At 43.1% G+C, this 17361-nt stretch overlaps 1 protein-coding gene across 1 annotated transcript in view; it reads left to right on the top strand.

Moving 5' to 3' along the window:
- Positions 1-17361, top strand: part of LOC124754737 — a 179108-nt gene that overhangs the window by 115138 nt on the left and 46609 nt on the right. The window contains 3 exon segments of the mRNA XM_047249029.1: positions 10186-10481; positions 14193-14268; positions 14271-14652. Coding sequence (XP_047104985.1) covers positions 10186-10481; positions 14193-14268; positions 14271-14652 — 754 coding nt within the window.

Raw genomic sequence — 17361 nt, forward strand, 5'->3', positions numbered from 1 at the left:
GCTCACAGAACGTTGCCTTGACATTATAGCTTCGGTAACAGAATGTGTTGGATGATACGAGGGTTGTCCAGAAAGTAAGTTCCGATCGGTCGCTGAATGGAAACCACAGTGAAACTCAGAACATTTTATTTGCAAGAGTTAGCTACACTTTCCAGATACTTCTCTACATAGTCACCGCTCCGGCTTTGACATTTGTCGGAGTGTTATACCAAATTTCCAACACCATCGTCATAGAAGGCAGCCGCCTGTGCTTTCCAATAATTCTCTACACTGGTCTATAGCGCGTAGCCTGCGCCCAAGTGTTGTCTTTGTATCCAGCGCTTCATGTGAACAGAGATGATACTCATGACAAGCCAATTAGGGCTGTGTTGAGGGTGATTGAACAGTTCCCATAAAAATGGCTGTAGGAGCGTCTTCACTGCCCCTGAAGAGTGCGGCTGAGAATTTCTATGAAGAAGGAATGTGTGGCAGTTGTGTCAGGTGGGCTGCATTCATTAAGGCGAAGCCTCTCAATGGGCCCTCCTACTTGGCAGGCGACATCGTTGTTCTAGGCAGCTTAACTCGCTCACAGTGCACTCACAACTGAAAAGAGCGTCTCGATGCGATCGACTGTCATACTAGAGACACTACCCAACACATCTGTGCAAAGGATCATCAGGTTTTCACTGTGGTGTCCATTTAGCGACCGATCGGAACTTACTTTCTGGACAACCCTCGTATCTTGGATGTACGCTGCACTGTCCAAGTTTCTATCACTTATTGCTAGATAAGAACAGTCAATTATGTGCTATGGCTTTCCACCCCAAAGTGTGGCACTGAGAAACATACCAGTGGATACTGTTCTCTTTATATATTGTGGATTCTCAAATCACGTCACTGACACTAAAAGAGTCACTAAATACTGCTTCACTCCTTTGTCCACTCCAGTAGCTTCACTCAAATGGTGGACTTCGTGATGAGCTGAGGTGGAAGCTGGGCAACTAGCAGCCTTGCTCTTCGCCCTACTTCCTGTAAATGATTCCTGGTGTACTGACACTCGGGATGCAACATTAACCCAGATTTGCGTCGTAAAAAGAGTCAACGAATCACTTCATTACTGTTCCTATGCAGTTCAGTTGTGTTTCACTTACGTTCAAAGCGAGTTTTAACAGTCGATGTACAGTTGAGACATGTACAGGATTAGCCTAAACGATTCATCAGAGTTCACAGCACTGTGTAGACACAATGTACAAAGACGGATGACACACGAAAAGGTAGATACACTTACCAGTTGCCTGGTAAATTTTACAAACGTTCAATGTGTGCGCCCTTGGTCACCTGGCACACATCCAAATTGTAATACAGTTCCGTCCATATGTTCGTTAGTATGTTTCCGTCAATGTCCGTCACAGGATCAATGATGCGTTCCTCCAGTTCTTCCAGCATGGTTCGTATTGGGGGGAGGGGGGAATACATACACTTTGTCCTTAACATGCACTGAAGTGACAAAAGTCATGGATGGGATACCTTATAATATCGTGTTTTGTGCCGGACTTCATTTTTCCAGGCGTTGTGCAGCAACTCGACTTGCCATGGATTCAACAAGTCTCTGAAAGTCCCCTGCAGAAATATTGCACCATGCAATCTCTATAGTTGTCCATAATCCTCAAAATGTTGTCGATACAGGATTTTGTACTCGAATGGACCTCTTGATTACATCCCTTAAAAGTTCGATGAATGACCAAATCATTTGCTCAAACTGACCAGAATTTTCCTCAAACCAGTCGTGAATAACTGTTGCCCAATGATATGTTTCATTGTCATCCACAAAAATTCCATCGTTGTTTGGGAATATGAAGTCCATGAATGGCTACAAATAATCTACAAGTAGCCGGACATAACTATTTCCAGTCAATTATCCATTCATTTGGACCAGAGGACCCAGTTCATTCCATGTAAACACAGCTCACACCATTATGGAGACGCAACCAGCTTGCACAGTTCCTTGTTGACAACTTGAGTCCATGGCTTCGTGGGGTCTACATCACACTCGCACCTTACCATCGGCTCTTACGAACAGAAATAGGGACTCATCCGAGAGGGCCACGGTTTTCCAGTCGTCTAGGGTCCAACCTATATGGTCAGAAACCCAGGAGAGGCCCTGCGGACGACATCGTGCGATTCGCAAAGACACTCGTATCGGTCGTCTGCTGCCTTAGAATATTAACGTCAAATTTCGTCGCATTGTCGTAAGAGATACATTCGTCGTACGCTCCACATTGATTTCCGCGGTTATTTCATGCAGTGTTGCTTATCTGTTAGCACTGACAACTCTATGCAAACGCCGCTGTTCTCGGTCTTAAGTAGGACATTGCGTCGTCTGTGGTGAGAGGTAATACTTTAATGCCTGCAGTTTGGTCCGAAAGAACAGATACTATCTTCATATATATTATTATTATTATTATTAGTCGTAAAGCTCCCAACATGGAAGACGCTAAGTAAAGATGGTTCACTTCTGGGGCTTCTTATTCTTCTTGTTTGCCCACCAGGTCTTCATTCTTTGCGAGAATTCAGCTTTTCTTTCTTCGCTCCATTTTGTTCCAGTTCTCGGCGCTTTTGTCTCTGGTTTGACCTCCCATTTGTCAACTTTAAGTTTGAAATTGTTTCTTTTGTTCATGTCTTCAGTAGTAATGTTGGCTAATTCCAGATCTTTCTTTACATTTTTGATCCATTCTCCTCCATTAACAAGGGATGCTACGTATCTTACTATTTTTTTTGTAAGTCTGTGATCGGGAAGTCTCATTATGTGGCCATAGAATTTTAGACGCCTCTTCCTCATGTCTATCTCTATGTTAGAATATTCTTCAATTTTAGAATTTTTCTGTAATCTATACCCCTCTTTGGTCCATCTTGGTCCCAGAATTTTCCTAATGATTTTCCTTTCCTTTTTCTTCAGGTTTTCCATATCTGTTTTCCTTTTAAGTGTCAAGGTTTCGCTGGCATATAGCATTATTGGTTTAATTGCCGACTTATAATGTTTAATTTTTGTATTTATAGATAGACATTTTTTATTGTAAATGTTTTGGACCAGCCCTAGACCCCTACGAGCTTTTAATATTCTTTCTTGTTGTGAGTATTTTTCAGAAATTATCTCTCCTAAATATTTAAAGTATGGTACCCTCTTAATTTCTCCATATTTGGTTTGTAACTTAGAAATTTCTAGATTTGTTGTTGTAAACACCGTTTTCTCAAAAGATATTTGTAGGCCAACTTTTCCTGCACACTCTTTTAAGGTTTCTATCTGTTTGACTGCCATTTCACTAGAATCTGCCATTATTGCAAGATCGTCTGCGTAGGCTAAGTAGGGGATTTGTAGGTCATCTTTTTTGGTTCCCAGTGATATTGGTTTCCAGTACGTTTCTTTTTTGAGTTCTTTTTCCCATTCTGCCATGACTCTATCCAGAACTAAGTTAAATAACAGAGGTGATAATCCATCATCTTGTCTAACCCCAATTTTTATCTCAAATGATTTTGAAAGTTTTCCCATGAATTTCACTTTGCATTTTGTATTTGTTAATGTCTGCTCTATGATGTTCCGTGTCTTCTTATCCAGTCCTTGTTCTTCAAGAATTTTAAATAGTGTGGGTCTGTGAATTGAATCATATGCCTTTTTAAAGTCGACAAAGACATATACTGTAGGCTTCCTTCACATTTGTCTCATCCTTGTAATCAATTTCAAGTTTAAAATTTGTTCTGGACATGATCTGTTTGGTCTGAAACCAGCTTGGAAATCTGAGATTTTGGGTTCTAGCAGTTTTTGTGTTCTTTCAAGAAGACAAGCTGATAATATCTTGTATGTGACGGCAAGTAAGGAGATTCCTCTATAGTTGTTCACATCCGATTTATCCCCTTTTTTATGTAACGGATGTATTAGGGCACATTTCCAATCTTCTGGTATTTCTTCAGTAACCCATATGTTTTGAATAATTTTAACTAGCTCATTTCTTGAGTTAGACCCTAGACTTTTGAGAAATTCGGCTACAATTCCATCTTCTCCTGATGCTTTGTTATTTTTGAGTTTGTTTATGTGTTTGATAATTTCTTCTTCAGTTGGCGGTACAGAGTCTTGCTGTTGCGGGGCTTTAGTGCTGGATATTGGAAGAGCTTCTGTTGGTTCTGGACAGTTTAGTAGCGTTTCAAAATATTTGGCTAATTCTTCACAGTTTTCTTCGTCGCTTAGTGCCAGATTCCCATCTGATTTCCGAAAACAGACATTTTGAGGGATATACCCTTTAATTTGGTTTGCAAAAGTTTTGTAGAATCCATGCGTATTGTAATTTTTAAAATTTGCTTCTATTGATTCCAGTTGCTGAGTTACATACTTTCTCTTCTCTTGTCTAATAAGTTTATTTGAAAGTTTCCGTGTTTCTAAAAAGTTTTGAAGAGTTTTCTCATTTTTATTTGAACTGTACTTCGCAAAGGCTTCTGTACGAACTTGAATTGCCTTTTCGCATTCCATATTCCACCATGGATGTTTGTGCTTCTTCTTCAGTGGTATTTGCTCCTTCGCTATTTTTGTGATTTTTTCTTTGAATGTTTCCCAGTTGTTTGCGGGAGAATTTTCCCATTTTTTAATTGTTTCTGATTCTGTTAGTTTTTGTAGGTCAAATTTTGGGATTGCTGGTGGAATTCTTGGTGTTTTCCTTCTTGGGGTGAATTGGACCCGAACTCTTGTGAGATAATGATCTGAGTCAATATTTGCACCTCTCCTAACCTGGATACCTCTGATTTGGAAGTTATGTGAGATGGCCACATGGTCAATTTGAAATTCTCCCAATTGGCTTATAGGGGATCTCCAGGTCTTCTGTTTTCTTGGTTTCTTATTGAACGACGTTGAGCTGATTTTCATGTTGAATTGTTGACAAAGTTGGATTAGTCGCATGCCATTTTTGTTGGTCAATTTGTGTGCTGGGTATAGCCCAACCGTCTTCCTGTATTTCTTTTCTCTGCCAATCTGTGCATTGAAATCTCCAAGAAGTATTTTGACATCATTCCTCGGTATCTTTGACATTACAAGTTCTAATCGTTCCCAAAATTTATCCACATTGTCTAGGTCCTTTCTATTGTCAACGTTGCAGGGTGCGTGAACATTAATTAGGGTGTAATATTTATTCTTGTGTTTCAACCTAAGAAACATTAGTCTATTGTTAATAGTTTTTACAGATTTTACACATTTAACTGAGGATTTTTAGACCATAAAGGCCATACCAAGCATGTTTGCCCCTTTACCAATTTTTCTGTCCGTTCCACTTTTGAAAATTCTGAAGCCACTGTAGTCAGTGATTTGATTATCAGGAAATCTGGTCTCTTGTACTGCTAGGATTTGGATTTTCAGCTTCTTTAATTCTTCTGTTAATGTGTATAATTTTCCGGTTTGTATTAGTGTCCGTATGTTTACTGTTCCAATGTAATCTTCATTTTTGGGAAGTTTTCCAGAGTGCTCCGATCCACTCACAAGTCGTGTAGGTCCGGTCTCCCCAGAATCCGATAGACCGGTTGCCACCTTTCTGCTAGGTGGGTGGATTTCACCACCTGGGGTACTTTTGTTATTACATACACGAACCATGATTTTACTTGTAATTGTATTTTGGTCTGACATGTGCCAGTTGGTAGGATCAAGGTTGTGGAGCCTTGAAACACAAATCAGCCGCCACTAACATGTGGAACAGACGCTGTCGGGAAACCGCCACTGACATGTGGAACCGTCGTGCCCTAGTTTGCTAGTTTTGGTCCACCCCGGGTATTTTATTTCCCCGGTACCCACCATATCTGGTGAGCATTCCCCTATCCGCCACCTGGGGAGGCGCCTGGTAGGAGACTAGCAACTCCCCCAGGTCTTCATATATATATATATATATATATATATATATATATATATATATATATAAGGCTCACCGGCCATCTTCTGTGCGGATGCACACACATTGCTCGAACTTTTACGGAAATCGGTAAAGCCGCGAGTAATGAGTGTAATGGGCAGGGGCACAACGAATATAGTGCCGGACAATAAGTTGGGAATGTGGGTCTCACGGGAAGCATGCCAGGGATAAGTCACTGCAGTCGCACTATCCTCTGTGTCCTAGGTAGTTCAGATGGATAGGGTTTAGCTACCCTCTGTAATAAAAAAACTGAGTGAACGGATCAACGAACAACCTGACCAACTGTCATCGGACGTCCGCCACGAACAAATTCAACGAACAATATAGAACAAAATAAAATAAAATTAAAAGATGGGTAGAGCATCTACCATGTAAGCAGGAGATCCCGGGTTCGAGTCCCGGTCAGGGTACACATTTTCAACTGTCTCCGTTGACGTATATCAACTTTTGTATGCAGCTAAGAGTATTCATTTCATTGTATTGATTTAATTGTAAATTCATTCTAACGAGCTACAAGATCACCGATGGTATCTGTTCTTTCGGACATGTCCGAAAGAATAGATACCATCTTCATATATGTAAAGCTCTGCCTGACGCGCTCCAAGATTTCCTCTGAGACACGTGGTCGCCCCGAGCTTTTCCCTATACACAGACAACCAAAATCATGAAAATGGCGAAATCAGCACACAACTTTTCTGGTGACTAGGTGCAACTTTTCTGTATTTCCTTGCGAATGTACTTTAAACTTTCGTAATTGACGAACATTTCGCATAATCTAACACACAAAACTTGTTTTGCTGCATTTCCGTCACAGGCCTGCCATCTAGCGTGCACGCGAGCCACTAGGCGAGATGTTTAAACTCGATGAGTGTGTGTTTCTTTCATGTACCACACGTCTTTGTAGGTCATATACTTGTCAATAGTCAGTGCTTCGAAACACAAAGAATCATTTAGGCTAACCCTATGCTACGATTGATTAGCAAACCTATGACTGATAACAATCTCACAAGTAGGTAAAAAAATATGAATCTTGGGATTACAAATCATATTGAGATCTCTGCATTAAAAACATTACAATGTTGAAAAACGGCAACAAAAAAAAAAAAGTCATCTGTAACTCGGCATATCAAATGATGGTTGGAGACTATACAACTGGAGTGGGTCTCATTAAATTAATTTCTGGTGTTTCTGAGTTGTGGATTTCCTACATACCAAATCATGTTCTTTTAGAAATGATAAATACTAAATTATAAAGAATTGCTGGTGACGGGGTTTGAACTGGCGACCCGTCAGATAGCGATGCTAAGTGCTTCTCCATAAGGCATGCAGCACAGTTCATTGTATTGTTGTTATAAGGACAAAGTTAGGGGCAAAGGAGATACGCAGGGGATACAGAAGCATCAAAACAACACATCAATATCCGAAACCAAAAATGATTCTCTACTCGTAGTATAGCTTTATGGGTGTTCGCATCAGCACATCTATTCTTCCCCATAGAAATATTGCGTTGGCTTATCGATTTTCCCTGTTTCTGTTACTAGAAGGTCTCCCCTACACATTCAGATTGTCAATGATTAATGAGATGCTTACACATTTTACGTAGCTTTGTTAAAACGAAATCTTTTTCGTCTATTCATTTCAACTGCCGATATTGGTACTGAAAGAGGCTGCTCAGGTTGCAGAAAGGCTACCAGCAATGACGTCGGATGAACTGAATGAGACATGTTAGGATACGTAATTTATAGCACGTTCCGTTTTGAGAAGTTGTGTACATATTGATCACCATTGTCTTGCAACATGTAAATACACTACTGGCCATTAAAATTGCTACACCAAGAAGAAATACAGATGATAATTGGGTATTCATTGGACAAATATATTATACTATAACTGACATGTGATTACATTTTCATGCAGGTTGGGTTCATAGATCCTGAGAAATCAGTACCCAAAACAACCACCTCTAGCCGTAATAACGGCCTTGATACGCTTGGGCATTGAGTCAAACAGAGCTTGGATGGCGTGCACGGGTACAGCTGCCCATGCAGCTTTAACACGATTCCACAGTTCATCAAGAGTAGTGTGGTGTGTGTACTGTAAGACCTTCGGTACACACACCATCAGATTATTTGACTTGTCGCTCTAACGAAGTAGGCGAGTGTCAGCAATATATCTCGTGGTCTTATCGTGGCGTGTTTATCTTCTGCCGTTAGGTCAGACGATAGAAATGCCACTTGCACGCTTAGAGTAGCAGATTGACGGTGACCAACTTTAAACAGAACTTGATTAATTTTCACACACATTTAGTAAAATAATAAAAAGGCATAGATATTACGTAACTTGATTCTGGATGCTGTTTACAATGGACAATCTGAAGTTCCTTTGGTCTTGGTACGTTAATCTTATTCTCACATATCTCTGATACTTGACAAAGTGTCTATACATTTCTCTTCATGCCTATGTACAGGAATATGATAATCTTATTAGGCTCAGACTGAAACTTGACTATAGACTGGTACAGACAAATGCAGACCTGTACAGACTAATGCAGACTGGTACAGACTAATGCAGACTAGTGCAGACTGGTACAGAATGGTGCAGACAAATGCAGACTGAGTAAGCAGAGGTCTGTACACTTGTTATAATACCTCGCGCGTTCAGGTATCACTGCGCGAGTGTGATCCGCGAGGAGAAAAGGTTCTACATTAGCAGCAATCTCATTGGCTGCGTTACATATTAATAAGCGGATCGGCGGAAGCAGAATTTGGTCCGTCTCCAAGACAGCGCCATCTCGTAGTGTGGAGATGGGCGAGCGCTGCGCCTGCGCTGTTGTGCTTAGTAGGGCGCGCTCTATTGGGAAAGTTGTGTACGCGCTGACTACGCGGAACTATATACACAACAAGTAGTAACTGGCGTATTGTGACGAGCCAGTTGCTCAGCCACCATTGACCAGACGTTTTCAATGGTTGAGAGATTTGGAGAATGTGCTGGCCACAGCAGCACTCGAACATTTTCTGTATACAGAAAGGCCCATACAGGCCCTGCAACATGCGGTCGTGCATTATCCTGGTGAAATGTAGGGTTTTACAGGGATTGAATGAAAGGTAGAGCCATGACTCGTAACCCATCTGAAATGTAACGTCCACTGTTCAAACTGCCGTCAATGCGAACAAGAGGTGACCGAGACGTGTAACCAATGGCACCTTCATACCATCACGCCGGGTGATACGCCAGTATGGTGATGACGAATACATGCTTCCAATGTGCATTCAGCACGTTGACGCCAAACACTGACGCGACCATCGTGATGCTGTAAACAGAACCTGGATTCATCCGAAAAAATGACGTTTTGCCATTTGTGCACCCAGGTTTGTCGTTGAGTACACCATCACAGGCGCTCCTGTCTGTGATGGAGCGTCAAGGGTAACTGCAGCCATGGTCTCCGAGCTGATAGTCCATGTTGCTGCAAACGTAGTCGAACTGTTCGTGCAGATGGTTTTTGTCTTGCATACGTCCCCATCTGTTGCCTCAGGGATCGAGACGTGGTTGCACGATCCGTTACAGCCATGCGGATAAGATGCTTGTCATCTCGACTGCTAGTGATATGAGGCCGTAGGATCCAGTATGGCGTTCCGTATTACCCTCCTGTACCCACCCATTCAATATTCTGCTAGCAGTCATCGGATCTCGACCAACGCGAGCAGCAATGTCGCAATATGATAAACCGCAATCGCGATTGGCTACAATCCGGCGTTTATCAAAGTCGGAAACGTGATGGCACGCATTTCTCCTTCTTACACGAGGCATCACAACAACGTTTCACCAGGCAACGCCGGTCAACTGCTGTTTGCGTATGAGAAATCGGTTGGAAACTTCCCTCATGTCAGCACGCTGTAGGTGTTGCCACCGGCGCCAACCTTGTGTGAATGCTCTGAGAAGCTACTCATTTGCATATCACAGCATCTTCTTCCTGTCGATTAAATTTCGCGTCTGTAGCACGTCACCTTCGTGGTGTAGCAATTTTAATGGCCAGTAGTGTAGTTAATAGGGTCATCATTTCTTAGCACTGTCAGCACATTATTTTGAACCCTATGGCGACAATTGACCCCTATTTCTTCCATTTCCCAGCCTGTTAAATGTTTCTCTACGTTTCAATATTTTAACCGACAAGAGAACTCGGAACGCAGAGATGTGACACTCGTCTTTGCAACAGACATCAACCATATGAGGTTTATACTAAACAGACCGCTGTATTGCGTGTGTGCAGGCGACAGCGACGTGCGTGTCCGGCACGACGTTCTCGGTGGACGGGCGCAGCTACGCGCTGAGCGACCTGAAGTGCAGCTCCCTCCCCGACAGCTCGCAACGTGACACGCAGCAGACCTGTGGCGCCTCTGCCGGCGTCTACCCGCTACTGCAGATCGGCTTCGAGCTATCCACCGGTTTTGTCAAGGTCATCGACATCTGCTTCGATGATACGCGACTGACTTCGCTCTATGTGCAGGCAATCATAGTGGTGGCATCGGCGGCTACCATAGTGGTTTCCCTAGACCCAGCTGGAGGGTGAGCTACACAATACTGTTTACACAATCTGATTCCGAAGTTGTGATGTCTAACGAACGTGGTGCTAGGTGAAATTTTCGTTGACAATGTTTGGTTCGTAAAGTGCTACACGGTTTCCTGATCACTACTAGCTTCGTTCGACCATGACTCATACGTTGGATTTAGAGGTTTAGCCATGAGGTCCCACGACGATGTGTGATGGGAGTAAGAGAGGAAGGTAGGTGGGAAACTAAATATTCAAAGTTCTGCCGCCATTGCAAGTACAGTAAGTGGTTACTAAAAAACATTATACCGTAAATTTAACGTTTTACGATTCGTGAAAGAAATCGGAGGTACTGTGTAAATTTGCCTAACTGCGCACCAGTGACTGATTTCTTGTACATTCTTAGCGACGCTCGCATCTCCCTATTTCAGACCCTATTTCTGTTTCAGTTTACTACGCAAAAGCCATGAAGTTATCCATCTTCAGGCCCTGACTGTAGTATTGCACCACATTAGATAATTCAGGGAAAAATGTTACAGGAATATATCTTAACCATCACACATTCACCAACAATTTTTATTTTGAATGTTGTGGATATTTGTAAAAAAAAATAATATTTCTTGTTTATGGGGGTCGCGGGCAGCATTTATGATCATAAATTCATCAGACTCACTTTTGTTTTAATGTTGAACCACCACATGAGTATGTTCCTTGTCTCCTTGTACTATAAAAAAATAAAAAATAAAAAAGAAAGAAAGAAAAGAAAGTGTACTAACCTCTATGCTGAAATATGATACCGTAATTCCCATTTTACGTGTGAAATCTCCACGGAGAACGATTTCATGTGTTTCTACTCTACCTGGAGAGACGATCTCGGTTTTGATCCGATGATGGCACATGCCACATGGAGGGTAATAAATGTACTGATAATGGTTTTAACGTCGTCCGCCAGCAGACAGCGTAGTGGCATAGCTACAGAGCGCCTTTTAATAGGGAACGCTCATACCCAAAATGTTCAGTGTCGTGCAAACACTTGAAGTAAGCAGGCTATCACACCACAGAGACGCTCTCGTGCTTCCTACAACCAACGGAGCGAGTTTGAAAGAGTTCAAATTGTGGCCTTCAAAGTGCAGGTATTCTCCTCTACATCTACATCCACACTCCGCAAGCCACCTGACGAGGGGTGGCGGAGGGTACTTTGAGTACCTCTATCGGTTCTCCCTTCTATTCCAGTCTCTTATTGTTCGTGGAAAGAAAGATTGTCGGTATGCCTCTGTGTAGGCTCTAATCTCTCTGATTTTATCCTCGTGGTCTCTTCGCGAGATATACGTAGGAGGGAGCAATATACTGCTTGACTCCTCGGTGAAGGTATGTTCTCGAAACTTCAACAAAAGCCCGTACCGAGTTACTGAGCGTCTCTCCTACAAAGTCTTCCACGGGAGTTTATCTATCATCTCCGTAACGCTTTCGCTATTACTAAATGATCCTGTAACGAAGCGCGCTGATCTCCGTTGTATCTTCTCTATCTCTTCTATCAACCCTATCTGGTACGGGTCCCAGCAGTATTCAAGCAGTGGGCGAACAAGCGTACTGTAACCTACTTCCTTTGTTTTCGGATTGCATTTCCTTAGGATTTTTCCAATGAATCTCAGTCTGGTATCTGCTTTATCGACGATCAACTTTATATGTTCATTCCATTTTAAATCACTCCTAATGCCTACTCCCAGATAATTTATGGAATTAACTGCTTCCAGTTGCTGACCTGCTATATTGTAGCTAAGTGATAAAGGATGTTTCTTTCTATTTATTCGCAGAACATTACACTTGTCTACATTGAGATTCAATTGCCATTCCCTGCACCATACGTCAATTCGTTGCAGATCCTCCTGCATTTCTGTACAATTTTCCATTGTTACAACCTCTCGATGTACCACAGCATCATCCGCAAAAAGCCTCAGTGAACTTCCGATGTTATCCACAAGGTCATTTATGAATATTGTGAATAGCAACGGTCCTACGACACTCCCCTGCGGTACACCTGAAATCACTTTTACTTCGGAAGACTTCTCTCCGTTGAGAATGACATGCTGCATTCTGTTATCTAGGAACTCTTCAATCCAATCACACAATTGGTCTGATAGTCCATATGCTCTTACTTTGTTCATTAAACGATTGTGGGGAACTGTATCGAACGCCGTTCAGAGAACTGCCACAGAAGTTGGAAGTGCAGTTTCAGTTGTGCAACGATGCCGGTACCGGTGGCCACGCAGACATTCTCACACCTGTAGACGAAGTTCTGGACGTTCACGCAGCACAGACGCCCACCAGGATAGTCGTATTGTAAGGTTGACAGTGGCAGATGGTACAGCTACCACAGCACAGATAAGAGTGCTTGTGAGCCCAGATGTATCAACACGAACTCTTGCAAGCCAGTTATTTGCATTGGGGTTACAAGCCCACCTCTAGCCTGTCTTCCACTCATGCCACGGCATCAACTTGCACGGTTTGACTGGTGCCGTCAGAGGACCACTTGGAAAATTGAATGTGCGGCATGGTCTTCAGCGACAAAAGTAGATTCTGCGTGTAAGCAAGTGATGATCCTTTGCTCTTACGACGTAGACCTGGTGAGCGCCGTCTCGTAGAGCGTATTCGTCAAGACACGCTGGCCCCAGCCGGGCCTTATGGTCTGGGGTGCGATTAACTACAACTCTCGCTCACGTTTGGTGTTTCTGGAGGAGACGCTAACGAGCGATCGCTTCCTGCAGTACGTTGTTGGACCAGTTCTTTTTCCGTTCCTGTAACAGGAAGGTGATATGTGGTGAAATTTGGTTCCAATGTGATATCATTAACTCACCTTGGAACTCACATAAACTTCTGAGGTCTGGCGTTTTTTCCGTATGTGTCGACAGCTTAATGTCTGAAGCCTCAGGCGCCACGCTTTACCACACGTACAGAGCAAGTTTGTAGGCGCATGCGAGCCAAATTTCGAACTTCTGTGTCACAATGCGAGAAAACGACAGAGTTTTATTATTATTTTTGAGTGAGCCTTTAATAGTGTTGCAGAGTGTACAATCGATCTCTGCATGAGGTATGATCTTCGCAATTTTAGTATATTTAGTCTTTGTTTGATTTTATCTATTTGCGTAACAGATTAATAAGACTGAGAATCAAATTTAGGACACTTCCTGTACATTACAATGCCATATGGAGTCCGACTCTACTCTTGGTGACTTATGCCAGCTTGTTAATAATATTCTACAGGGAAAGACGTGCAAGCGAAGAGAAAGAACTGTGCAATCAGTAATGCAATATTTGCGGTCCTGCACTATCCACTCCGCATCCTAATAGCAGAAGCACGTTTTACTGCTATAATGAATAGAAATTTAATCACACCTGAATTCCATTCTGGACAGAGATCATGCAAAGTTTGGTCAGAAATAGACGATAAGAATGACCAACCACTGAAAGTGCCGTTCGTATAGCTAGGCATAGATAGTATTCACTAACGTTACATATTAGGTACAATCACAAAATGCGTCGTTTGTCTTGTCAAACTAGTTTTAAAAACTTTTCAAATATTTGTGTTTACAGCAAGGCGACTTCTTCGACGACATAGACGTAAACACGGCGTAGACACAGAAAAAACAGCGCGAGACTCTGTCGGAGATCCTCGGTTCGAGCGACCTGGGAGACTAATACGTCGCGTCCGGTAACTTCAATATGGCGAGAGGCCATTTGTCTGCCAAGGCCGATTGGATGTTCGGCTCGCAGCAGACCGCCACCATCTGGTTCCTCAACGCGGCACCTCACCTCAGTGGCAGACCTTCAATGGTACCAACTGGGAAACGGTGGAGAGTAACGTAAGCTACTGCGCGAGCAAGAAAGGTGCCGACTTGACAGTATACACTGGAACCTATGGCGTCGCCACGCTGCCCAAAGTGGACGGCGTGGAGACAGAGCTGTACCTGGTGGCTGACACCAAGCAGATCCCCGTGCCGAAGCTGTACTGGAAGTTGGTGCACGACGCAGCCAACGACGCGGGCGTGGCTCTGATCGGTATCAACAATCCGTATGTTTCCGCCCCTGGAGACGACTACTACCTGTGTCCCGACGTGTGCAGCAAGCTCAGCTGGGTCACTTGGGTATCCAACGACCAGAAGATAGGTTTCAGCTATTGCTGTGAAGTCAGTGAGTTCCAGAATGTCGTCTCCGTGCTGCCAGAAATCAGCGTCAGCTCACTGCCTACTCTCTAGTCATAAACCTGACAGCGCGTGAGCTAACAGTTCAGCAACTACACTGGAGAATTAACAGTCTCAGCGGGGATAATGCAGCACTCCTTATCTGTGTAGCTACAAAAAACTGCCAAATTCTTCACTTTCTGCGATTACCTTTGATTCTTTTTGTACCACTGTTACTGTACAGCAATTACAATAAAAGTGTACTACTACATCACAAGCATAAATGCTGTCAACTTCTTTGAACATATTAGAACAACTTATGGACAGTTCTACTATTTATCTACGGTTTTTGTTTCAGATTTAACGATTTTATTATGATGTACCACATACATGTTCCATAGGTGATGAGATACTTTGGTGCAAAATCTAGTGGCGAGCTGCTTTTGGCAGTGTCTGCATGTTATTGTCTTCCTGTGGACTGTGAATGAGTATGCCTATTCTATAGTTGAATATAAGATGTGTTTAGGAAATGCGTTGTTCTACCATTTACTACGTATCAGTGTTAAAGAAAAGAAGAGGCACTGACGAAACTATGGCTCATTTTGAAAAAAAAAAAAAGAAAACAGTGCAATAATGTTTCAGTGACTTCAACTATACAGAAATACACTGACCACCAAGAACATTATGACCGTCGAGCTACTATCGACATAAACCCGTCCAGGCGATAGCAGCGTCACCTGGCGAGGAATGACTGCTAGTCAGACACACGCACGGCGCATATAGTATTGTAAGTAAGCTGTTTAGGTTTTTATGTTGTTAACGCCACGTAGCGCTCTATATGAAAATCACTGACTGTGCTATGTGCAGTCTGTGGCTGGTTTACATTGTTGTAATTTGCTATTGTAGTGTTGGGCAGTTGGCTGTTAACAGCCGCCAGCAGTGGTGGATGTGGGGAGAGAGATGGCGGAGTTTTGAGAGCGGATGATCTGGACGTGTGTCCATCAGAGACAGTAAATTTATAAGACTGGATGTCATGAACTGATATATATATATATATATATATATATATATATATATATATATATATATATATATAAAAAATGACTTTTGAACACTATTAAGGTAAATACATTGTTTGTTCTCTATCAAAATCTTTCATTTGCTAAGTATGCCTATCAGTAGTTAGTGCCTTCAGTAGTTAGAATCTTTTATTTAGCTGGCAGTATTGGCGCTCGCTGTATTGCGGTAGTTCGAGTAACGAAGATGTTTGTGAGGTAAGTGATTCATGAAAGGTATAGGTTATGGTTAGTCGGGGCCATTCTTTTGTAGGGATTATTGAAAGTCAGATTGCGTTGCGCTAAAAATATTGTGTGTCAGTTTAGAGATGATCTGAATAAGTAAAGAGAGAAAAGTCTGTGCACGTTCAGTTTTGCTCAGCTGTTTGAAAAGCAAATAATGTAAGAGGTTTAGCAGCACAGTCATTCATTAATTTTTCTAAGGGGACGTTTCAGTATCAGCGAGCGTGCTGTCCATGTGTACGATGTGGATGGCGCGCGATCTATCTGAGTTTGACCGAGAGCGGATTGTGATGGCCCGTAATTTCGGCACGAGCATTTCGGAAACTGCAGGATTTGGGCGTTCGGGGAGTGCTGTAGGGGTGTCTTCAAAATGTGGCGAGACCATAGTGAAAGCACGTCCAGGCGTCTTGGGGTGGGCGGGTACCGCTCATTACGGATGTCGGACGTCATAAGCTAGGCAGACTGCTAAAAAAGCGCAGACGGTGTACTGTGGCGGAACTAACATTAGACTTTACATCTGATCAGGGTACAAGTGTGTCTGAACGCACAGTGCACTGAACACTCCTAACGATGGGCCTCTCCAACCGACGACCCCTGAATGTGCCAATGTTAACACCACGACATCGGAAACTATGACTGAGATGGACATGTGACCATCGGTACTGGACGTTGACGCAGTGGCAGAGCATTGCATGGTCTGACGAATCCCGGTACCTGCCCCATCATGACGATGGGAGAGCGCGAATCCGTTACATTCCAGGGGAACAGCTTCTTGACACCAGTACTGCGGGACGGAGACAAGCTGGCGGCAGCACTTCATGACGATCATGTTTCCTGAAGACAGTGGCATTTTTCAACAAGATAATTCGCCACGTCAAAAGGCCAGGAGTGTGCTGCAGTGGTTCCAAAAACACAGTGGCGAGTTCCAATTGATGTACTTGTCCCCCAACGCGTCAGATTTGAACTCATCGCATCCCTCCCCGAAATCTATTGTAATATAGTGGACACCTGCCTCTGTCTAGGGAGGAGTTGCGTCTGGCCAATGAGAGCGTGTCATTCTGTGACTTTTAAAAGATCGATACCGACGTTCAAAAAAGACACTGTCGAGTTCATTTCCCTACTGCCATACAGCAAGTGCTCTCGATAATGATGAGATGTTAAACACTAACAGCCGGCCAGTGTGGCCGAGCGGTTCTAGGCGCTTCAGTCTGGAACCGTGTGACCGCTACGGTCGCAGGTTCGAATCCTGCCTCGGGCATGGATGTGTGTGACGACTTTAGGTTAGTTAGGTTTAAGTAGTTCTAAGTTCTAGGGGACTGATGACCTTCGATGTTAAGTCCCATAGTGCTCAGAGCCATTTGAAGCCCCTTAAACACTAACATTCCTTCGTTCGAATAAGCCGTGAACGAAAGGCACGATTG

Source organism: Schistocerca piceifrons, chromosome 1 (genome assembly GCF_021461385.2).
Source record: "Schistocerca piceifrons isolate TAMUIC-IGC-003096 chromosome 1, iqSchPice1.1, whole genome shotgun sequence".
Taxonomy (NCBI): Eukaryota; Metazoa; Arthropoda; class Insecta; order Orthoptera; family Acrididae; genus Schistocerca; species Schistocerca piceifrons.